This window comes from Scyliorhinus torazame, chromosome 5, assembly GCF_047496885.1.
Source record: "Scyliorhinus torazame isolate Kashiwa2021f chromosome 5, sScyTor2.1, whole genome shotgun sequence".
Classification (NCBI taxonomy): domain Eukaryota; kingdom Metazoa; phylum Chordata; class Chondrichthyes; order Carcharhiniformes; family Scyliorhinidae; genus Scyliorhinus; species Scyliorhinus torazame.
This window is the reverse complement of record NC_092711.1, coordinates 195,622,488-195,647,323: the sequence shown is the minus strand read 5'-3', so window position 1 is coordinate 195,647,323 and position 24,836 is coordinate 195,622,488. Positions and strand designations below refer to the sequence as shown.

Here is a 24,836-nt window from a genome sequence, read left to right as displayed (position 1 = left end):
CCCTCTGCAGTGATTAATGAAACAGTCCCTCACTGACCACCTGCAGTGATTAATGAAACAGTCCCTCACTGACCCTCTGCACAGTGATTAATGAAACAGTCCCTCACTGACCCTCTGCACAGTGATTAATGAAACAGTCCCTCACTGACCCTCTGCACAGTGGTTAATGAAACAGTCCCTCACTGACCCTCTGCACAGAGATTAATGAAACAGTCCCTCAATGACCCTCTGCACAGTGATTAATGAAACAGTCCCTCACTGACCCTCTGCACAGTGATTACTGAAAGAGTCCCTCACTGACCCTCTGCACAGTGATCAATGCAACAGTCCCTCACTGGCCCTCTGCACAGTGACTAATGAAACTGTCCCTCACTGACCCTCTGCACAGTGATCAATGAAACAGTCCCTCACTGGCCCTCTGCACAGTGACTAATGAAACAGTCCCTCACTGACCCTCTGCACAGTGATTAGTGAAACAGTCCCACACTGACCCATTGCAGTGATTAATGAAACAGTCCCTCACTGACCCTCGGTACATTGATTAATGAAACAGTCCCTCACTGACAACCTGCACAGTGATTAATGAAACAATCCCTCACTGACTCGCTGTATAGTGATTAATGAAACAGTCCCTCACTGACCCTCTGCACAGTGATTAATCAAACAGTCCCTCACTGACCCCCTGCAGTGATTAATGAAACTGTCCCTCACTGACCCGCTGCACAGTGATTAATGAATCAGCCCCTGTGACCACCTGCGCAGTGATTAATGAAACAGTCCCTCACTGACCCGCTGCAGTGGTTGACGAGACAGTCTTTCACTGACCCTCTGTCCAGTGATTCATGAAACGGTCCCTCACTGACCCTCTGCACAGTGATTAATTAAACAGTCCCTCACTGACCCTCTGCAGTGATTAATGAAACAGTCCCTCACTGACCCTCTGTACAGTGATTAATGAAACAGTTCTTCAATGACCCTCTGCACAGTGATTAATGAAACAGTCCCACACTGACCCATTGCAGTGATTAATGAAACAGTCCCTCACTGACCACCTGCACAGTGATTAACGAAACAGTCCCTCACTGACCCTCTGCGCAGTGATGAAACAGTCCCTCACTTACCCTCTGCAGAAAATATTGAAACAGACCGTCACTGACCCGCTGCACAGTGATTAATGAAACAGTCCCTCACTGACCCTCTGCACAGTGATTAATGTAACAGTCCCTCACTGACCCTCTGCACAGTGATTAATGAAACAGTCCCTCACTGACCCTCTGCACAGTGATTCATGAAACAGACCCTCACTGACTCTCTGCACAGTGATGAACGAAACAGTCCCTCACTGACCCTCTGCAGTGATTAATGAAACAGTCCCTCATTTACCCTCTGCACAGTGATTAATGACAGTCCCTCACTGACCCTCTGCACAGTGATTAATGAAACAGTCCCTCAATGACCCTCTGCACAGTAATTAATGAAACAGTCCCTCACTGACCCTCTGCAGTGATTAATGAAACAGTCCCTCAATGACCCTCTGCACAGTGATTAATGAAACAGTCCCTCACTGACCCTCTGCAGTGATCAATGCAACAGTCCCTCACTGGCCCTCAGCAGTGAATAATGAAACAGTCCCACACTGACCACCTGCACAGTGATTAATGAAACAGTCCCTCACTGACCCTCTGCAGTGATTAATGAAACAGTCCCTCGCTGACCCTCTGCAGAGTGATTAATGAAACTGTCCCTCACTGACCCTCTGCACAGTGATTAATGAAACAGTCCCTCACTGACCCGCTGCAGTGATTAATGAAACAGTCCCTCACTGACCCTCTGCACAGTGATTAATGAAACAGTCCCTACTGACCCTCTGCACAGTGATTAATCAAACAGTCCCTCACTGACCCCCTGCAGTGATTAATGAAACTGTCCCTCACTGACCCGCTGCAGTGATTAATGAAACAGCCCCTGTGACCACCTGCACAGTGATTAATTTAACAGTCCCTCACTGACCCTCTGCACAGTGATTAATGAAACAGTCCCACACTGACCCATTGCAGTGATTAATGAAACAGTCCCTCACTGACCCTCTGCAAAGTGATCAATGAAACAGTCCCACACTGACCCATTGCAGTAATTAATTAAACAGTCCCTCACTGACCCTCTGCAGTGATTAATGAAACAGTCCCTCACTGACCCATTGCAGTAATTAATTAAACAGTCCCTCACTGACCTCCTGCACAGTGATTAATGAAATAGTCCCTCACTGACCCTCTGCAGTGATTAATGAAACAGTCCCTCACTGACCCTCTGCGCAGTGATGAAACAGTCCCTCACTTACCCTCTGCAGAAAATATTGAAACAGACAGTCACTGACCCGCTGCACAGTGATTCATGAAACGGTCCCTCACTGACCCTCTGCACAGTGATTAATGAAACAGTCCCTCACTGACCCTCTGCACAGTGATTAATTAAACAGTCCCTCACTGACCCTCTGCAGTGATTAATGAAACAGTCCCTCACTGACCCTCTGCACAGTGGTTAATGAAACAGTCCCTCAATGACCCTCTGCACAGTGATTAATGAAACAGTCCCTCATTTACCCTCTGCACAGTAATTAATGACAGTCCCTCACTGACCCTCTGCACAGTGATTAATGAAACAGTCCCTCATTTACCCTCTGCACAGTGATTAATGACAGTCCCTCACTGACCCTCTGCTCAGTGATTAATGAAACAGTCCCTCAATGACCCTCTGCACAGTGATTAATGAAACAGTCCCTCACTGACCCTCTGCAGTGATTAATGAAACAGTCCCTCAATGACCCTCTGCACAGTGATTAATGAAACAGTCCCTCACTGACCCTCTGCAGTGATCAATGCAACAGTCCCTCACTGGCCCTCTGCAGTGATTAATGAAACAGTCCCACACTGACCACCTGCACAGTGATTAATGAAACAGTCCTTCACTGACCCTCTGCACAGTGATTAATGAAACAGTCCCTCACTGACCCGCTGCAGTGAATAATGAAACAGTCCCACACTGACCACCTGCACAGTGATTAATGAAACAGTCCCTCACTGACCCTCTGCACAGTGATTAATGAAACTGTCCCTCACTGACCCTCTGCACAGTGATTAATGAAACAGTCCCTCACTGACCCGCTGCAGTGATTAATGAAACAGTCCCTCACTGACCCTCTGTACAGTGATTAATGAAACAGTCCCTACTGACCCTCTGCACAGTGATTAATCAAACAGTCCCTCACTGACCCTCTGCAGTGATTAATGAAACAGTCCCTCACTGACCCGCTGCAGTGAATAATGAAACAGTCCCACACTGACCTCCTGCAGTGATTCATGAAATAGTCCCTCACTGACCGTCTGCACAGTGATTAATGAAACAGTCCCTCACTGATCCTCTGTACAGTGATTAATGAAACAGTCCCTCAATGACCCTCTGCACAGTGGTTAATGAAACAGTCCCTCACTGACCCTCTGCACAGTGAATAATGAAACAGTCCCTCATTTACCCTCTGCACAGTGATTAATGACAGTCCCTCACTGACCCTCTGCACAGTGATCAATGAAACAGTCCCACACTGACCCATTGCAGTAATTAATTAAACAGTCCCTCACTGACCCGCTGCACAGTGATTAATGAAACTGTCCCTCACTGACCTTCTGCAGAATGATTAAATAAACAGTCCCTCAGTGACCACCTGCACAGTGGTGAATGACAGTCCCTCACTGACCACCTGCAGTGATTAATGAAACAGTCCCTCACTGACCCTCTGTACAGTGATTAATGAAACAGTCCCTACTGACCCTCTGCACAGTGATTAATCAAACAGTCCCTCACTGACCCCCTGCAGTGATTAATGAAACTGTCCCTCACTGACCCTCTGCACAGTGGTTAATGTAACAGTCCTTCACTGACGCTCTGCACAGTGATTAATGAAACAGTCCCTCGCTTACCCTCTGCAGAGTGATTAATGAAACTGTCCCTCACTGACCCGCTGCACAGTGATTCATGAAACAGCCCGTGACCACCTGCACAGTGATTAATGACACAGTCCCTCACTGACCACCTGCACAGTGATTAATGAAACAGTCCCTCAATGACCCTCTGCGCAGTGATTAATGAAACAGTCCCTCACTGACCACCTGCACAGTGATTAATGAAACAGTCCCACACTGACCACCTGCACAGTGATTAATGAAACAGTCCCACACTGACCCATTGCAGTAATTAATTATACAGTCCCACACTGACCCTCTGCAGTGATTAATGAAACAGTCCCTCACTGACCCTCTGCACAGTGATTAATGAAACAGTCCCTCACTGACCCTCTGCACAGTGAATAATGAAACAGTCCCACACTGACCCATTGCAGTAATTAATTAAACAGTCCCTCACTGACCCTCTGCACAGTGATTAATGAAACAGTCCCTACTGACCCTCTGCACAGTGATTAATCAAACAGTCCCTCACTGACCCCCTGCAGTGATTAATGAAACAGCCCCTGTGACCACCTGCACAGTGATTAATTTAACAGTCCCTCACTGACCCTCTGCACAGTGATTAATGAAACAGTCCCTCAATGACCCTCTGCACAGTGATCAATGCAACAGTCCCTCACTGACCCTCTGCACAGTGATTAATGAAACAGTCCCACACTGACCAACTGCACAGTGATTAATGAAACAGTCCCACACTGACCCATTGCAGTAATTAATGAAACAGTTCCACACTGACCACCTGCAGTGATTAATGAAATAGTCCCTCACTGACCCTCTGCACAGTGATTAATGAAACAGTCCCTCACTGACCCTCTGTACAGTGATTAATGAAACAGTTCTTCAATGACCCTCTGCACAGTGATTAACGAAACAGTCCCTCACTGACCCGCTGCAGTGATTAACGAAACAGTCCCTCAATGACCCTCTGCACAGTGAATAATGAAACAGTCCCTCATTTACCCTCTGCACAGTGATTAATGACAGTCCCTCACTGACCCTCTGCACAGTGATTAATGAAACAGTCCCTCAATGACCCTCTGCACAGTGATTAATGAAACAGTCCCTCACTGACCCTCTGCACAGTGATTACTGAAAGAGTCCCTCACTGACCCTCTGCACAGTGATCAATGCAACAGGCCCTCACTGGCCCTCTGCACAGTGACTAATGAAACAGTCCCTCACTGACCCTCTGCACAGTGATTAATGAAACAGTCCCACACTGACCACCTGCACAGTGATTAATGAAACAGCCCCGCACTGGCCCTCTGCACAGTGATTAATGAAACAGTCCCTCACTGACCCTCTGCACAGTGATTAATGAAACAGTCCCTCACTGACCCTCTGCAGAGTGCTTAATGAAACAGTCCCTCACTGACCCTCTGCACAGTGATTAATGAAACAGCCGCTGTGACCACCTGCACAGTGATTAATGAAACAGTCCCTCACTGACCCTCTGTACAGTGATTAATGAAACAGTCCCTCATTAACCACCTGCACAGTGATTAATGAAACAGTCCCACACTGACCCTCTGTACAGTGATTAATGAAACAGTCCCTCACTGACCACCTGCACAGTGATTAATTAAACAGTCCCTCACTGACCCTCTGCACAGTGATTAATGAAACAGTCCCTCACTGACCCTCTGTACAGTGATTAATGAAACAGTCCCTCACTGACCACCTGCACAGTGATTAATGAAACAGTCCCTCACTGACACTCTGCAGAAAATATTGAAACAGACCCTCACTGACCCGCTGCACAGTGATTAATGAAACAGTTCTACACCGACCCTCTGCACAGTGATAATGAAACAGACCCTGACTGACCCATTGCAGTAATTAATGAAACAGTCCCTCACTGACCCTCTGTACAGTGATTAATGAAACAGTCCCTCCACCGACCATTTACAATCATTAATGAAACAGTCCCTCCAGTGACCCACGAGGCAGTAATTAATGAAACAGCCCCGCACTGGCCCTCTGCACAGTGATGAATCAAACAGTCCCTCACTGACCCTCTGCACAGTAATTAATGAAACAGTCCGTGACTGACACTCTGCAGAAAATATTTAAACAGTCCCTCACTGACTCTCTGCAGAGTGCTTAATGAAAGAGTCCCTCACTGACCCTCTGCAGTGATTAATGAAACAGTCCCTCACTGACCCTCTGTCCAGTGATTAATGAAACAGTCCCTGACTGATCTTCTGCAGAGTGATTAATGAAACAGTCCCTCACTGACCCTCTGCAGAGTGATTAATGAAACAGTCCCTCACTGACCCTCTGTACAGTGATTAATGAAACAGTCCCTCACTGACCCTCTGCAGAGTGATTAATGAAACAGTCCCTCACTGACCCTCTGCAGAGTGATTAATGAAACAGTCCCTCACTGACCCTCTGCACAGTGATTAATGAAACAGTCCCTCACTGACTCTCTGCAGAGTGCTTAATGAAACAGTCCCTCACTGACTCTCTGCACAGTGATTAATGAAACTGTCCCTCATTTACCCTCTGCACAGTGATTAATGAAACTGTCCCTCAGTGATCACCTGCACAGTGATTAATGTAACAGTCCCTCACTGACCCTCTGCAGAGTGATTAATGAAACAGTCCCTCACTGACCCTCTGCAGAGTGATTAATGAAACAGTCCCTCACTGACCCTCTGCAGAGTGCTTAATGAAACAGTCCCTCACTGACTCTCTGCACAGTGATTAATGAAACTGTCCCTCATTTACCCTCTGCACAGTGATTAATGAAACTGTCCCTCAGTGACCACCTGCACAGTGATTAATGAAACAGTCCCTCACTGACCCTCTGCACTGTGATTAATGAAACAGTCCCTCACTGACCCTCTGCACTGTGATTAATGAAACAGTCCCTCACTGACCCTCTGCACAGTGATTAATGAAACAGTCCCTCACTGACCCTCTGTCCAGTGATTAATTAAACAGTCCCTCACTGATCTTCTGCAGAATGATTAATGAAACAGTCCCTCACTGACCCTCTGCACAGTGATTAATGAAACAGTCCTTCACTGACCCTCTGCAGTGATTCATGAAACAGTCCCTCACTGACCCTCTGCACAGTGATTAATGAAACAGTCCCTCACTGACCCTCTGCACAGTGATTAATGAACAAGTCCCTCACTGACCTTAGAACATAGAACGATACATCGCAGTACAGGCCCTTCGGCCCACGATGTTGCACCGAAACAAAAGCCATCTAACCTACACTATGCCATTATCATCCATATGTTTATCCAATAAACTTTTAAATGCCCTCAATGTTGGCGAGTTCACTACTGTAGCAGGTAGGGCATTCCACGGCCTCACCACTCTTTGCGTAAAGAACCTACCTCTGACCTCTGTCCTATATCTATTACCCCTCAGTTTAAAGTTATGTCCCCTCGTGCCAGCCATTTCCATCCGCGGGAGAAGGCTCTCACTGTCCACCCTATCCAACCCCCTGATCATTTTGTATGCCTCTATTAAGTCTCCTCTTAACCTTCTTCTCTCCAACGAAAACAACCTCAAGTCCATCAGCCTTTCCTCATAAGATTTTCCCTCCATACCAGGCAACATCCTGGTAAATCTCCTCTGCACCCGCTCCAAAGCCTCCACGTCCTTCCTATAATGCGGTGACCAGAACTGTACGCAATACTCCAAATGCGGCCGTACCAGAGTTCTGTACAGCTGCAACATGACCTCCTGACTCCGGAATTCAATCCCTCTACCAATAAAGGCCAACACTCCATAGGCCTTCTTCACAACCCTATCAACCTGGGTGGCAACTTTCAGGGATCTATGTACATGGACACCTAGATCCCTCTGCTCATCCACACTTCCAAGAACTTTACCATTAGCCAAATATTCCGCATTCCTGTTATTCCTTCCAAAGTGAATCACCTCTCACTTCTCTACATTAAACTCCATTTGCCACCTCTCAGCCCAGCTCTGCAGCTTATCTATATCCCTCTGTAACCTGCTACATCCTTCCACACTATCGACAACACCACCGACTTTAGTATCGTCTGCAAATTTACTCACCCACCCCGCTGCGCCTTCCTCTAGGTCATTGATAAAAATGACAAACAGCAACAGCCCCAGAACAGATCCTTGTGGTGCGCCACTTGTAACTGAACTCCATTCTGAACATTTCCCATCAGCCACCACCCTCTGTCTTCTTTCAGCTAGCCAATTTCTGATCCACATCTCTAAATCACCCTCAATCCCCAGCCTCCGTATTTTCTGCAATAGCCTACCGTGGGGAACCTTATCAAACGCTTTGCTGAAATCCATATACACCACATCAACTGCTCTACCCTCGTCTACCTGTTCAGTCACCTTCTCAAAGAACTCGATAAGGTTTGTGAGGCTTGACCTACCCTTCACAAAGCCATGCTGACTATCCCTGATCATATTATTCCTATCTCGATGATTATAAATCTTGTCTCTTATAATCCCCTCCAAGACTTTACCCACTGCAGACGTGAGGCTCACCGGTCTATAGTTGCCGGGGTTGTCTCTGCTCCCCTTTTTGAACAAAGGGACCACATTTGCTATTCTCTAGTCCTCTGGCACTATTCCTGTAGCCAATGATGACATAAAAATCAAAGCCAAAGGTCCAGCAATCTCTTCCCTGGCCTCCCAGAGAATCCTAGGATAAATCCCATCAGGCCCCGGGGACTTATCGATTTTCAGCCTGTCCAGAATTGCCAACACCTCTTCCCTACGTACCTCAATGCCATCTATTCTAATAGCCTGGGGCTCAGCATTCTCCTCCACAACATTATCTTTTTCCTGAGTGAATACTGACGAAAAATATTCATTTAGTATCTCGCCTATCTCTTCAGACTCCACACACAACTTCCCATCCCTGTCCTTGACTGGTCCTACTCTTTCCCTAGTCATTTGCTTATTCCTGACATACCTAAAGAAAGCTTTTGGGTTTTCCTTGATCCTACCTGCCAAATACTTCTCATGTCCCCTCCTTGCTTGTCTTAGCTCTCTCTTTAGATCCTTCCTCGCTACCTTGTAACTATCTATCGCCCCAACTGAAACTTCACACCTCATCTTCACATAGGCCTCCTTCTTCCTCTTAACAAGAGATTCCACTTCCTTGGTAAACCACGGTTCCCTCGCTTGACGCCTTCCTCCCTGCCTGACCGGTACATACTTATCAAGAACACGCAGTAGCTGATCCTTGAACAAGCTCCACTTATCCAGTGTGCCCAATACTTGCAGCCTACTTCTCCACCTTATCCCCCCCCAAGTCACATCTAATGGCATCATAATTGCCCTTCCCCCAGCTATAACTCTTGCCCTGCGGTGTATCCTTCTCCCTTTCCATCATTAACGTAAACGTCACCGAATTGTGGTCAGTCTCCAAAGTGCTCTCCTACCTCCAAATCCAACACCTGGCCTGGTTCATGACCCAAAACCAAATCCAACGTGGCCTCGCCTCTTGTTGGCTGTCAACATAGTGTGTCCGGAAACCCTCCTGCACACACTGTACAAAAAACGACCCATCTAATGTACTCGAACTATATCTTTTCCAGTCAATATTTGGAAAGTTAAAGTCTCCCATAATGACTACTCTGTTACTTTCGCTCTTATCCAGGATCATCCTCGCCATCCTTTCCTCTACATCCCTAGAACTATTTGGAGGCCTATAGAAGACTCCCAACAGTGTGACCTCTCCTATCATGTTTCTAACCTCAGCCCATACTACCTCGGAAGATGAGTCCCCATCTAGCATCCTCTCCGCCACCGTAATACTGCTCTTGACTAGCAGCGCCACACCTCCCCCTCTTTTGCCTCCTTCTCTGAGCTTACTAAAACACCTAAACCCCGGAACCTGCAACATCCATTCCTGTCCCTGCTCTATCCATGTCTCCGAAATGGCCACAACATCGAAGTCCCAGGTACCAACCGATGCTGCCAGTTCCCCTACCTTATTTCGTATACTCCTGGCATTGAAGTAGACACACTTCAAACCACCTACCTGAACACTGGCCCCCTCCTGCGACGTCAAATCTGTGCTCCTGACCTCTATACTCCCATTCTCCCTTACCCTAAAACTACAATCCAGGTTCCCATGCCCCTGCTGCATTAGTTTAAACCCCCCCCAAAGAGCACTAACAAATCTCCCCCCCAGGATATTTGTGCCCCTCAGGTTCAGATGTAGACCATCCTGTCTGTCGAGGTCCCACCTTCCCCAGAAAGAGCCCCAGTTATCCAGAAATCTGAATCCCTCCCGCCTGCACCATCCCTGTAGCCACGTGTTTAATTGCTCTCTCTCCCTACCTTCTGTAGTGATTAATGAAACAGTCCCTCACTGACCCTCTGCACAGTGATTAATGAAACACTCCGTGACTGACACTCTGCAGAAAATACTGAAACAGTCCCTCACTGACCCTCTGTACAGTGATGAATCAAACAGTCCCTCACTGACCCTCTGCATAGTGATTAATGAAACAGTCCCTCACTGACCCTCTGTACAGTGATTAATGAAACTGTCCCTCACTGACCCTCTGCACAGTGATTAATGAAACAGTCCCTCACTGACCCTCTGCACAGTGATTAATGAAACAGTCCCTCACTGACCCTGTGCACAGTGATTAATGAAACAGTCCCTCACTGACCCTCTGCACAGTGATTAATGAAACGGTCCCTCACTGACCCTCTGCACAGTGATTAATGAAACAGTCCCTCACTGACCCTCTGCACAGTGATTAATGAAACGGTCCCTCACTGACCCTCTGCACAGTGATTAATTAAACAGTCCCTCACTGACCCTCTGCACAGTGATTAATGAAACAGTCCCTCACTGACCCTCTGCACAGTGATTAATGAAACAGTCCCTCACTGACCCGCTGCACAGTGATTAATTAAACAGTCCCTCACTGACCCTCTGCACAGTGATTAATGAAACAGTCCCACACTGACCCTCTGCAATGTGGTTAATGAAACAGTCCCTCACTGACCCCCCGCACAGTGATTAATGAAACAGTCGATTAATAAAACAGTCCAGTGTTGACTGTGTACGTACCTGCAGACTGTGCTCCAAGACAGGGTGCTGCTGCTGCTGCTGCTGTTTTGGGAGCTGCTGGAGTTGCTAGAGTACCAAAGCTGAAGCCAGCGAGTGCCGGGGTTCCATTGGCGGCTGTGCCAAAGCTAAATCCACTGGCTGCGTTGCTCTGGGTTGAGGCAGCTGGGGTAGAGGTGAATCCAAAGCCAGTGGAAGCTGTTGTCAGAACTGTGGAACAGGCACTGTTGAGTCCAAAACCTCCTGTTGTTGGTTGTGCAGTGTTGGTACCAAAGCTGAAGCCTGTTGGTGCTGTCGTCTGGGCTATCGATCCGGAGGACATGGGTGGGCAGGAGGCGGTGGTGCTCGTGTTGGCAGCAGGAACATTACCAAAGGAAAAACCAGAGATTGGCTGACTTACTGCACCACCAAACCCTAAATTTGTTTTGTTTGCCCTGCAGAGAAAAAGTAATTTTCAATTGAAGATGTGATATCTCTGGATGTAACCAGAACTGGACCAGAAATAAACATGCCCTTTGCAATAAGGTATACTGAACCGAAGCAGAGATAAAATAGGCTCGCTCCTCCGACAGAGCACACAGAAATATACATACAAACAAGGAGCAGGAATAGGCGATTCTGTCCCTTGAGACTGCTCCACCGTTTTTTCAATTCATTTACACATGCGAGTGTCACTGGTTAGGAGAGCATTTAATGCTCACCCCTAGTTTCCCTTAAGAAGGGGAGATTTGTTGCGTTCTTGAACCACTGCAGTTCGAGGTTTAGGTACACCCACAATGCTGTTATGGAGGGAGTTCCAGGTTTTTGATCCAGCGACATTGTTGGAATGGCAAGATATTTCCAAATCCAGGTGCTGAGTGACTTGGAGTGGAACCGGCACGTGGTGGGGTTCCCAGGTATCTGCTGCTCTTGCCCTTCTAGATGCTAGTGGTCATGGGTTTGGAAGTTTCTGCCTCAGGAACCTTGGCAAGTTCCTGTAGTGCATCTTATAGATGGTACACACTTCTGCCACTGTTCGTCGGTGGCGGAGGGTTTGAATGTTTGTGGAATGGAGAGCAATCTCACAGGTTGCTTTCTCCGGTATGGTGTCGACCTTCTTGAGTGTTGTTGAAGCTGCACTCATCCAGGCAAGTGGAGAGTATTCCATTACACTCCCAACTTGTGTCTTGCAGATGGTGGACAGGCTTTGGGATGGTCAGGCTTGGAGTTACACGCCGTAGGATTCCTCGCCTTTCATCTGCTCTGGTAGCCACAGTATTAATATGGCTAGTCCAGTTCAGTTTCTGAACAATGGTAACCCCAGGATGTTGATTGTGGGGGATACACTGATACTAACACCATTGAATGTCATTGGGCGATGGTTAGATCCTCTTTTATAGGAGATGGTCATTGCCTAGCACTTGTGTGGCACAAATGTAATTTACCACTTGTCAGGCCAAACTTGGACATAGTCCAGGTCCTGCTTCATTATCTGAGCAGTCGCAAATGGTGCTGAATTTATGGGAGGGAGGTCATTGATGAAGCAGCTGAAGATGGTTAGGCCTAAGACACATAGTGAACCCAGTTCAAATGCCACTGATAGATCACAGATTTATTGATTTACTGATTGCTTCATTGATTTATTTGTGACCTTTAAGAATTGATGCAGTATTAATTTTTAAATTCAGTGCTTAGACAGAAAATGGAATAGGCACAAAGCCAAAGTCATGGTTTCAGATAAAAGTATGAGAATTGCTGTGCAAAGCTACCATTGTTTCAAAAGAAAAATTGCATAAAAGCCTTCGTAATGAGATCATTAGTAATAAGAAAGTATCACAGCCTAGCAATAGAAACATTCAATGCTTAAAATGTATCAAAAGCAAGGCTCATGCAAGCACCTTATCTTTGGAGGAATAGCGTACATGGCAGATGCACGAAGACATTTGATTAATTTGATGGACATTAGTTAATTTTAAGTAATGACCAATGCTTGGATTACAAATAGTGTTAAGTGACAAGACAGTTGTTTGAATAAATCAGAAAACCTCAGCTGAGAATTAGAACCAATGAGAGTAAATATGGGATATGAAATGAATAGATATGAATTCCTTAAAAGTAAGGCTCCGTGGGCAAGGTTTCATTCTTGAATTCCTGCCTTCCTGAGTTCTTGAATCATCTATCTGTATTTAAAGTGATTTCTTTATGCTTGCTTGTTTAACGCTTTTCGCTGTATTCTGACACGTTTATGTATTATTTTGATCTAAGATTTTGATTCAGTTCTTGTGTAAGAGTAAATTCGTGAAAAATAAAGTGTGTTTATTCAACCGGTTGTTGACTCTTATTTTGAAGATAGATAAGAGATCCTACAGCCACTTACAGATAAAGTTAACAAAACAGGTTAACAAAACTAGGGGCTTTCCACAGTAACTTCATTTGAAGCCTACTTGTGACAATAAGCGATTTTCATTTAATTTAATTTCAAAACAGGTTTACTTGCTTAACCGTGCAGGCCTTTGGAAAGACCGTTTCAAGAACCTGAAAATCCTTCTGTCTTATCAGGCTCAAATGTTTTACAGCATGGAAAAGGTCCTTCAGCCCATCACGCCCACGCCGACCATCAAGCACCTAATTATTCTAATCCCATTTTTCAGCACTTGGTCCATAGTCTCGTGAGTAATGGCACTTCAGTGCTGGTCTAATTACTTCTCAAAAGTTGTGAGGGTTTCTGCCTCCTTCAGGCACCTTCTGGGTGAAAAAGTTTCCCCCACATCTCCTCTAAACCTCCTGTCCATTATCTTAAATCCAAGCCCCGTGGTTATTGACCCCTCCACTGAGGGGAAATGTATCTTCATATCCCCCCCGATCTAGGTCCCTCATAATTTTATACACCTCAATCAGGTCCCGCTTCAGCTTTCTCTGCTCCAGGGAAATCAATCCCAGCCTATCTAGTCTCTCTTGATAACTGAAATGATCCAGCCCAGGCAACACCCTGGTGAATCTCCGCTACCCTCTCAGTGCAACCACATCGTTTCTATAGCGTGGTGACCAGAACTGTAGTTGGTACTCCAGCTGGGGCCTAACCAGCATTTTGTACAGGTCCAGCATAACCTCCCTGCTCTTCTAAATGAATACTTCTGCTGCTCTTCTACTAAATGAATACTTTGCCTCAGTATTCACCAGAGAGAAGGACTTGGTGGATGAGTATAGGGTAGAGTGTATAGATATTCTGAGTCATGTTGATATTAATAAATATTGGGCGTCTTGAAAAGCATTAAAGTAGAAAAGTCCCCAGGGCCTGATGGGATCTACCCCAGAATACTGAGAGAGGCAAGGAAGGAAATTACTGGGGTCTTCACAGTAATCTTTGTATCCTCATTGGCTACAGGTGAAGTTCCAGAGGACTGGACAGTAGCCAATGTTGTTCCATTGTTTCAGAAGGGCAGCAGGGATAATCCAGGAAATTATAGACCGGTGAGCTTTACATCAGTGGTAGGGAAATTATTGGAAAAGAGCCTTAGAGACAGGATTTACTCACATTTGGAAACAAATGGACTTATTAGTGATGGTTAAACCAGCATGGTTTTGTGAAGAGGAGGTTGTGTATCACTAATTTGATCGAGTATTTCGAGTAAGTGATAGATGAGGGGAAGGCAGTAGATGTTGTATACATGGGCATCTGTAAAGCCTTTGACAACGCACCTCATGGCAGACTGGTGCAAAAGGTGGAGTCACATGGGATCAGAGGAGAATTGGCAAGATGGATACAGAACTGGCTTGGGGACAGAGGGTAGCAGCAGATGGGTGTTTTTCTGAATGGAAGGCTGTGACGAGTGGCATTCCACAAGGATCAGTTTTGGGACCTTTGTTGTTCATGGTGTATATAAATGATTTGGAAGAAAATGTAGCTGGTGAGATTAGTAAGTTTGCAGACGACACAAATTGGTGGAGTTGCAGATAGTGAAGAGGATTGTCAGAGGATTATCAGAGGATTATCAGAGGATACAGCAAGCTATAAACTGGTTGGAGCCTTGGGCGGAGAAATGGCAGATGGAGTTTAATCCGGACAAGTGTGAGGTAATGCACTTTGGAAGGTCCAATGCATGTAGGAATTATACAGTAAATGGTAGAACTCTTGCGAGTACTGACAGGCAGAGAGATCTGGGCATGCATGTCCACCGATCACGGAAAGTGGCAATGCATGTAGATAAGGTGGTCAGGAAGGCATAAGGCATGCTAGCCTTAAGCGGTCGGGGCACTGAATATAAAAATTGGCAAGTCCAGTTGCAGTTCGGCCTCATTTGGAATATTGTGTATAATTCTGGTCACCACACTACTAGAAGGATGCGGATGCTTTGGCAGGGTACAGAAGCAGCTTACAAGGTTGTTGCCTGGTATGGAGAGCATTAGCTACGAAGAGAGGTCAGATAAACCCAGTCTGTTCTCACTGGAACGACGAAGGTCGAGAGACGACCCGATAAGAGGTCTGCAAGATTATGAGTGGCATGGACAGAGTGGATAGTCAGATGCTCTTTCCTGGGGTAGGAAAGTCAAGTACTGTGGGACATGGGTTTAATGTGTGTGGGGAAAAGTTTAGAAGAGATGCGTCAGGCAATTTAAAAAAAATGTTTTTATTTTTTTTTATACACAGAGGGTGGTAAATATATGGAACCCGCTGCCTGGGGAGGTGGTGGGAGCAGGTACGATAGCGGCATTTAAGGGGAATCTAGACAAATATATGAGTAGGGTGGGAATGGAAGGATACAGACTCCTTAAGTGCATACGGTTTTAGTTTAGGCAGTTCCCGCCTAATATTGTTATAATTAGTCTTCCCCCAATTTAGCACATTCATCCTAGGACCACTCTTATCCTTGTCCACCAGCACTTTAAAACTTACTGAATTGTGGTCACTGTTCCCGAAATGCTCCCCTACTGAAACATCTACCACCTGGCCGGGCTCATTCCCCAATACCAGGTCCAGTACGGCCCCTTCCCTAGTTGGACTGTCTACATATTGCTTTAACAAGCCCTCCTGGATGCACCTTACAAGCTCCGCCCCGTCCAAGCCCCTGGCACTAAGTGAGTCCCAGTCAATATTGGGGAAGTTGAAGTCTCCCATCACCACAACCCTGTTGTTTTTACTCTTTTCCAAAATCTGTCTACCTATCTGCTCCTCTATCTCCCGCTGGCTGTTGGGAGGCCTGTAGTAAACCCCCAACATTGTGACTGCACCCTTCTTATTCCTGATCTCTACCCATATAGCCTCACTGCCCTCTGAGGTGTCCTCCCGCAGTACAGCTGTGATATCCTCCTGAACGAGTAGCGCAACTCCGCCACCCCTTTTACATCCCCCTCTATCCTGCCTGAAACATCTAAATCCTGGAATGTTTAGCTGCCAATCCTGCCCTTCCCTCAACCAGGTCTCTGTAATGGCAACAGCATCATAGTTCCAAGTATTAATCCAAGCTCTAAGTTCATCTGCCCTACCCGTAATACTTCTTGCATTATAACATATGCACTCCAGGCCACCAGACCCGCTGTGTTCAGCAACTTCTCCCTGTCTGCTCTGCCTCAGAGCCACACTGTCCCTATTCCCTAGTTCTCCCTCAATGCTCTCACCTTCTGACCTATTGCTCCCGTGCCCACCCCCCTGCCATACTAGTTTAAACCCTCCCGTGTGACACTAGCAAACCTTGCGGCCAGGATATTTATGCCTCTCCGGTTTAGATGCAACCCGTCCTTCTTATATCGGTCACACCTGCCCCGGAAGAGCTCCCAGTGGTCCAGATAACGGAAACCCTCCCTCCTACACCAGCTGTTTAGCCACGTGTTTAGCTGCTCTATCTTCCTATTTCTAGCCTCACTGGCACGTGACACAGGGAGTAATCCCGAGATTACAACCCTAGAGGTCCTGTCTTTTAACTTACTGCCTAGCTCCCTGAACTCCTGCTGCAGGACCTCATGCCCCTTCCTGCCTATGTCGTTAGTACCAATATGTACAATGACCTCTGCCTGTTTGCCCTCCCCCTTCAGGATGCCCTCTACCCGTTCGGAGACATCCTGGACCCTGGCACCAGATAGGCAACATACCATCCTGGAGTCTCTTTCACGTCCACAGAAGTGCCTATCTGTGCCCCTGACTATAGAGTCCCCTATTACTATTGCTCTTCTGCGCTTTGACCCTCCCTTCTGAACATCAGAGTCAGCCGTGGTGCCACTGCTCTGGCTGCTGCTGTTTTCCCCTGATAGGCTATCCCCCCCAACAGTATCCAAAGGGGTATACCTGTTCGAGAGGGGGACAACCACAGGGGATTCCTGCACTGACTGCCTGCCCTTTCTGGTGGTCACGCATTTCTCTGCCTGCACCTTCGGTGTGACCACATTTATATAACTGCGATCTATGACGCTTTCCGCCACCTGCATGCTCCTAAGTGCATCCAATTGCTGCTCCAACCGAACCATGCGGTCTGAGGAGCTCCAGTTGGGTGCACTTTCTGCAGATGAAGCCATCCGGGACGCTGGAAGCCTCTCGGACCTGCCACGTCTCACAGTCAGAGCACTGCACCCCTCTAACTGACATTGCGTCAATTAATTTTTTTTGGTTTTTTTTTGTTAAAGTTACTGTTAACTATCTGTTTCCTCACACTCGATTTCTAATATAAATGCGAAAACCAAATATAGTACTCTCCGATCTCTGGCTTAGATACCCCTCTAAATTATAATTAAGTAATTATATTTAATTAGTTACCAATGCTTAATTTTTTTTAATTTAGTGTAGATTCCCAACCAGCCACTCAGGTCACAGCTTTTCTGTTTACCCCCGACACACACAATTTGAAAAAGGTATAAAAGTAAAAATGAGTAAAAATCACTTACTTACCTTCTGAGTGTCTTAGATGTTCTCAGGTTCTCTCCCTGACAGAGACTGCTACTCCTCCTCCGAACGGCTTCCGAAACTAGGCCGCGATCTTTTAAAATCTCCGCTCTGACTCGCAGCTCCCACGCTTTTTAAATCTCCCGCGCTTTTTAAATCTCCCGGCTCACTCTCCTCTCGCGCTGTTTTCAATGTCCCGGCTCTCTTTCCTCCCGCGCTTTTTAAATCTCCCGGCTTTCTCTCCTCTCGCGCTGTTTTCAATGTCCCGGCTTTCTCTCCTCTCGCGCTGCTTTCAATGTCCCGGCTGCCTCTCCTCTCGCGCTGTTTTCAATGTCCCGGCTGCCTCTCCTCTCGCGCTGCTTTCAATGTCCCGGCTTTCTCTCCTCTTGAGCTGTTTTCAATGTCCCGGCTCTCTCTCCTCTCGCGCTGTTTTCACTGTCCTGGCTCTCTCTCCTCTCGCGCTGTTTTCACTGTCCCGGCTTTCTCTCCTTTTGCGCTGTTTTCAATGTCCCGGCTCTCTCTCCTCTCGCGCTGTTTTCACTGACCCGGCTCTCTCTCGTTTTGCGCTGTTTTCACTGTCCCGGCTTTCTCTCCTCTCGCGCTGTTTCCAAGTCATTGATAAAAATCACAAATAGCAGAGGACCCAACATTGATCCCTGTAACTGGTCTCCAGTCTGAAACTTTTCCATCCAACGCCACCCTCTGTCTTCTATGTGATAGCCAGTTACTTATCCAATTGGCCAAATTTCCCTCTATCCCACATCTCCTTACTTTCTTCATGAGCCGACCATGGGGAACCTTATCAAACGCTTTACTAAAATCCATGTATACGACATCAACTGCTCTACCTTCATCGACACACTTAGTTACCTCCTCAAAGAATTCAATCAAATTTGTGAGGCAGGACCCACCCTTCACAAATCCGTGTTGACTATCCCGGATGAAGCTGCATCTTTCCAAATGGTCATAAATCCTATCCTTCGAGGACTTCCGGTTGCGGTGATGCCTAGCTAGCCGCACGTTTCGGCTGCTCCAGCTCCGACGGACCTTCGGGCTCTTTTAAGAGCCCCAACGGGGAATTTTTTGACGATGCAACCCGGTGTGGGGTGTGTGAGAAGGGAGTCCCCCACAAAGGAAGGAGGAAAAAACCGGCGGCGGCGGCTGCAGCGCGAGGAATCGTCGACCAAACGGTCAGAAAGAGAGAAGTACAAGATGGCGGCGGAGAAAGCGCAGGTGACATGGGGGCCTGAGCAGGATGAAATTGTGAGACGGTGCGTGGAGCTGCTGAAGAGGGAGGTGCTGACCCCGATGCTACAGGCAATTGAGGGGCTCAAGGAGACACTAAAGACCCAGGAGACAGAGCTCCGCGTGGTGGAGCAGGTGACAGATATTGAGGACGAGATCCTGGGCCTGGCAGTTAAGACACAGACGCACGAGGCACTTCATAAAAAGTGTACTGAAAGGATCGAGGCCCTAGGAAACGGAGCGCGAAGGAAGAACCTTCGGATACTGGGTCTCCCTGAGGGTGTGGAAGGAGTGGACTGTGGAGCGTACGCAAGTACGATGCTGAGCTCACTGATGGGTGCTGAGGCCCCTACGGGCCCCTTGGAGGTGGAGTGGGCAAATCGGATTCCGGCGAGAAGACCAAAAGCGGGAGAACCACCCAGGGCGATAATCGTGCGATTTTACCGCCTTAAGGATAGAGAAGAGGTCCTGAGATGGGCTAAAAAGGTGCGGAGTAGCAGACGGGAGAATGCAGTGGTACGGGTATACCAGGATTGGAGTGCGGAGGTGGCGAGAAGGAGGGCGAGCTTCAACCGAGCCAAAGAGGTGTTGCATAAAAGGAAGGTGAAGTTCGGGATGTTGCAGCCGGCAAGACTATGGGTCACGTATCAGGAGAGACACCATTATTTCGAGACGGCGGAGGAAGCATGGACCTTCATCAAAGAAGAGAAATTGGATCGGAACTGAGGGACTGATGCTGCAGGAAATGTTATTGTTAATGTTATGGTTGAAGTTAATTGAGAAGTAAATTGGGAAGGGGGGAGACATTGGGGAAATGTGGGCGCCAGTGAGGGGGGAAAGACGGGACATAGTTGGAGAATGGGGAGGGGGAGGGGAAAGGGAGCTGCGCCATAAGAGGCAGGTCAGGTAAAGGGATGTTCCCGCGCCAGAAAGAATAAGGCGGGAAGACAGGCGCAAGGCGGATGGGAGTTCCCCACACGGGGGGGTCGAGGAGTGAGCAGGAGTAGCCGGGGTCAGTTGAAGTCAGCTGACTTACGGAAGTAATATGGGGGGAGCAATCATGCTAGAAAGAGATCTAGCGGGGGGGACGGGACAACTGGGTTGCTGCTGCGGAAATCCAAAAGGAAATGGCTAAAGAGTGGGTGGGCGGGGATGGTGTGCGACGCTGGGGGAGCGAGCAGGAGCGCGGAGGCGGGATATGGGACTGGCCTAGAGAAGGTAATGGCTAGTCGACACGGGAGGGGGGCAGGTAGCCCCCTAGTGAGGCTGATCACGTGGAACGTGAGAGGCCTGAACGGACCGATAAAAAGGGCCCGAGTGCTCGTGCATTTGAAAGGACTAAGGGCAGATGTGGTTATGCTCCAAGAGACGCACCTAAAGGTGGCGGACCAAGTTAGGTTAAGTGGGACAGGTGTTCCACTCAGGACTGGACGCAAAGAATAGAGGGGTGGCCGTTTTGGTGGGGAAACGGGTAGCATTTGAAGCAAAGAACATTGTAGCAGATAGCGGAGGTAGATATGTAATGGTGAGTGGCAGGCTGGAGGGAATGGAGGTTGTGTTGTTTAATGTGTATGCCCCAAACTGGGACGATGCGGGATTTATGAGACGGATGCTGCGGCGTATACCGGACTTGGAGGTAGGAAACTTGATTTTAGGAGGGGACTTTAATCCGGTGCTGGACCCCGGGCTAGATAGATCCAGCTCAAGGACCGGAAGAAGGCCGGCAGCGGCCAAGGTACTTAAGGGGTTTATGGACCAAATGGGGGGAGTGGATCCATGGCGATTTCTTAGACGTAGGGCTAGGGAGTTTTCCTTCTTCTCCCATGTCCATAAAGTGTACTCCCGGATAGATTTTTTTGTTTTGGGAAGGTCGTTGATCTCTAGGGTGGAAGAAGCTGAGTACTCAGCCATAGCGGTTTCGGATCATGCCCCACATTGGGTGGACCTGGAATTAGGAGAGGAAAGGGAGCAGAGAACACTCTGGCAATTAGATGTGGGACTGATGGCGGATGAGGGAGTGTGTGCAAGAGTGCGGGGGTGTATTGAGAGATACCTGGAGGTCAATGACTACGGCGAGGTCCCTGTGGGAGTGGTATGGGAAGCACTAAAAGCGGTGGTTAGAGGAGAGCTGATCTCCATTGGGGCCCACAAAAGGAAAACAGAGGCCAAGGAAAGGGAAAGATTACTGTGGGAGATTTTAAGGGTGGATAGGGAATTTGCAGAGACCCCGGAGGAGGAATTGTACAGGGAGAGGAGATGACTCCAGACGGAGTTTGACCTTCTGACCACCAGAAAGGCGGAGGTACTGTGGAGGAAGGCACAGGGGAGGAGGTATGAATATGGGGAAAAGGCTAGTCGCCTGTTGGCTCATCAATTGCGAAAGAGGGCAGCAGCGAGGGAGATAGGAGGAATTAGAGACGAAAGGGGAGACACGGTGCGAAGGGCAGGAAAGATAAATGAGGTGTTCAAGACCTTCTATGAGGAACTGTATAGGTCTCAACCCCCAGAGGGAGAGGAGGGGATGCGGCAGTTCCTGGACCAATTGAGGTTCCCAAAAGTGGAGGAGCAGGAGGTGGTAGGCCTGGGGGCACCGATTGGGGTGGACGAGGTTATTAAGGGACTGGGAAGCATGCAAGCAGGGAAGGCCCCGGGACCAGACGGGTTCCCGGTGGAATATTACAGAAAATATGTGGACTTGTTGGCCCCGTTGATGGTGAGGACGTTCAATGAGGCCAGGGAAGGGGGGACTCTACCCCCGACGATGTCGGAGGTGACGATATCGTCAATTTTGAAGAGGGATAAAGATCCGTTGCAGTGCGGGTCCTATAGACCCATTTCATTATTGAACGTGGACGCCAAATTGTTGGCAAAGGTACTGGCATCGAGGATAGAGGACTGTGTCCCGGGGGTGGTGCACGAAGACCAGACAGGGTTCGTAAAAGGGAGACAACTGAATGTTAACGTGCGACGACTATTAGGGGTGATAATGATGCCCCCAGTGGAGGGGGAGGCAGAGATAGTGGCGGCAATGGACGCAGAGAAGGCATTTGATAGGGTGGAGTGGGAGTATTTATGGGAAGTGTTAAGGAGGTTTGGGTTTGGGAACGGGTTTATTAGCTGGGTTAGACTTCTTTATGGGGCTCCAACGGCAAGCGTAGTTACAGGTCGACATAGATCGGAGTATTTCCGACTATATAGGGGAACAAGACAGGGATGCCCGCTCTCTCCAGTGTTGTTCGCGTTGGCAATTGAACCTCTGGCCATGGCGTTGAGAGACTCCAGGAAATAGAGAGGGGTGGTTAGAGGGGGAGAAGAACACCGAGTCTCGTTATACGCGGATGACCTATTGTTATACGTGTCGGACCCAGCGGGGGGGGGATGATAGAGGTTATGCGAATTTTGAGGGGGTTCGGGGATTTCTCGGGGTATAGGATAAACATGGGGAAGAGTGAATTATTTGTGATACATCCAGGGGACCAGAGTAGAGAGATAGAAGGCTTGCCTCTAAGGAAAGTGGAAAGAAACTTCCGATACCTGGGGATTCAGATCGCTAGGAGCTGGGGAACCTTGCACAGACTTAATCTGACACGGCTGGTAGAACAAATGGAGGAGGACTTCAAGAGGTGGGACATGCAGCCTCTATCGCTGGCGGGCAGGGTGCAAGCAATTAAGATGATGGTCCTCCCGAGGTTCTTATTTGTATTTCAATGTCTCCCTATACTAATCACCAAGACCTTTTTTAATAAAATAGACAGGAGCATCACAAGCTTCGTGTGGGCAGGGAAAGTTCCGAGAGTAAGGAGGGGGTTCCTTCAGCGTAGTAGGGACAGAGGAGGATTGGCACTACCGAACTTGGGCGATTACTATTGGGCCGCCAATGTGGCAATGATACGTAAATGGATGATGGAGGGTGAGGGAGCGGCGTGGAAAAGACTGGAGAGAAAGTCCTGTAAAGGGACGAGTTTAGAGGCGCTGGTGACGGCACCGCTACCGTTCTCACCTAAAAAGTTTACCACGAACCCGGTGGTGGCGGCAACATTGAATATCTGGGGACAGTGGAGGCGACAGAGAGGGGTGCGGGGAGCCCTGGTGGGGTCCCCAATCAGGAACAACCATAGGTTCACCCCAGGAAGAATGGATGGAGGATTTCAGAGCTGGTACCAGTTGGGAATTAGGAGGGTGGGAGATTTATTTATAGATGGGACTTTTGCGAGCTTGGGAGCATTGGAGGAAAAGTATAAGTTGCCCCGGGGAAATTTCTTGAGATATATGCAGGTGAGGGCGTTCACTAGACAACAGGTGAGGGAATTTCCGTTGCTCCCGACACAGGGGATACAGGACAGGGTGCTTTCAGGGGTGTGAGAGGGCAAGGTGTCAGAGATTTACCGAGAGACGAGGGAAGAGGGGGAGGAGTCGGTGGGCGAGCTAAAAGGAAAGTGGGAAGAACTAGGGGAGGAGATAGAGGAGGGTATGTGGGCTGATGCCCTAAGCAGGGTAAATTCCTCTTCCTCATGCGCCAGGCTTAGCCTGATTCAATTTAAGGTGCTACACAGAGCACACATAACGGGAGCAAGATTGAGCAGGTTCTTTGGAGTGGAAGACAAATGTGGGAGGTGTGGCGGGAGCCCGGCAAACCACGCACATATGTTTTGGGCGTGCCCGGCACTGGAAGGGTATTGGGAGTGACGGGAGTGACTTCGCAGGTGGTGAAGGCCCGGGTCAAACCAGGCTGGGGGTTAGCTCTATTTGGAGATGCGGAAGAGCCGGGAGTGCAGGAGGCGAAAGAGGCCGACGTTGTGGCCTTTGCATCCCTAGTAGCCCGGCGCAGGATCCTACTCATGTGGAAGAAGGCGAAACCCCCCGGACTGGAGGCCTGGGTAAATGATATGGCGGGGTTCATTAAACTGGAGCAGATAAAGTTTGTCCTGAGAGGATCGGCTCAAAGGTTTACCAGGCGGCCATTTCTCGACTACCCAGAGGAACGTTAGAGGGAAGACAGAAGACAGCAACCCAGGGGGGGGGGGGGGGGGGGGGGGGGGGGGTGTAGTTTAGCTTAGGTCAAAAGATAATGGGGTTTTGTTACTTGTGTATTGTTAAAAATTTCTGTATTTTTATTGTTGCGTTTGTTTTGTAAGAGGGGAAAAATTGTTGTTTGGGAAAAAAATTTCAATAAAATATATTTTTTGAAAAAAAAATCCTATCCTTCAGGACATTTTCCATTAACTTACCCACTACCGAAATAAGACTAACCGTCCTATAATTACCAGGGTCATTACGAGTCCTTTTCTTGAACAGAGGAACAACATTCGCCACTCTCCAGTCATCTGGCAATATCCCCGTGGGCAGTGAGGACCCAAAGATCAAAGCCAAAGGCTCTGCAACCTCATCCCTTGCCTCCCAAAGAATCCTAGGATATATCCCATCTGGCTGAGGGGACGTGTCGACCCTAAGGTTTTTCAAAATTGCTAATACATCCTCCCTCAGAACATCTACCTCCTCCAGCCTACCCGCCTGTATCACACTCTCATCCTCAAAAACATGGCCCCTCTCCTTGGTGAACACTCAAGAAAAGTATTCATTCAACGCCTCTCCTAACTCTTCTGACTCCATGCATAAGTTCCCACTACTGTCCTTGATCGGCCCTAACCTCACTCAGATCATTCTTTTATTTCTCACA

At 48.1% G+C, this 24,836-nt stretch overlaps 1 protein-coding gene across 3 annotated transcripts in view; it reads right to left on the bottom strand.

The window, feature by feature from the left end:
* The window catches only part of nup62l (nucleoporin 62 like), a 175,015-nt gene that overhangs the window by 124,938 nt on the left and 25,241 nt on the right, over positions 1-24,836 (bottom strand). For all 3 annotated transcript variants that reach the window (XM_072504953.1, XM_072504954.1, XM_072504955.1), the window contains one exon: positions 11,068-11,498. In XM_072504953.1, the coding sequence (XP_072361054.1) occupies positions 11,068-11,498 (431 nt within the window). The remainder of the gene's footprint in view (positions 1-11,067; positions 11,499-24,836) is intronic.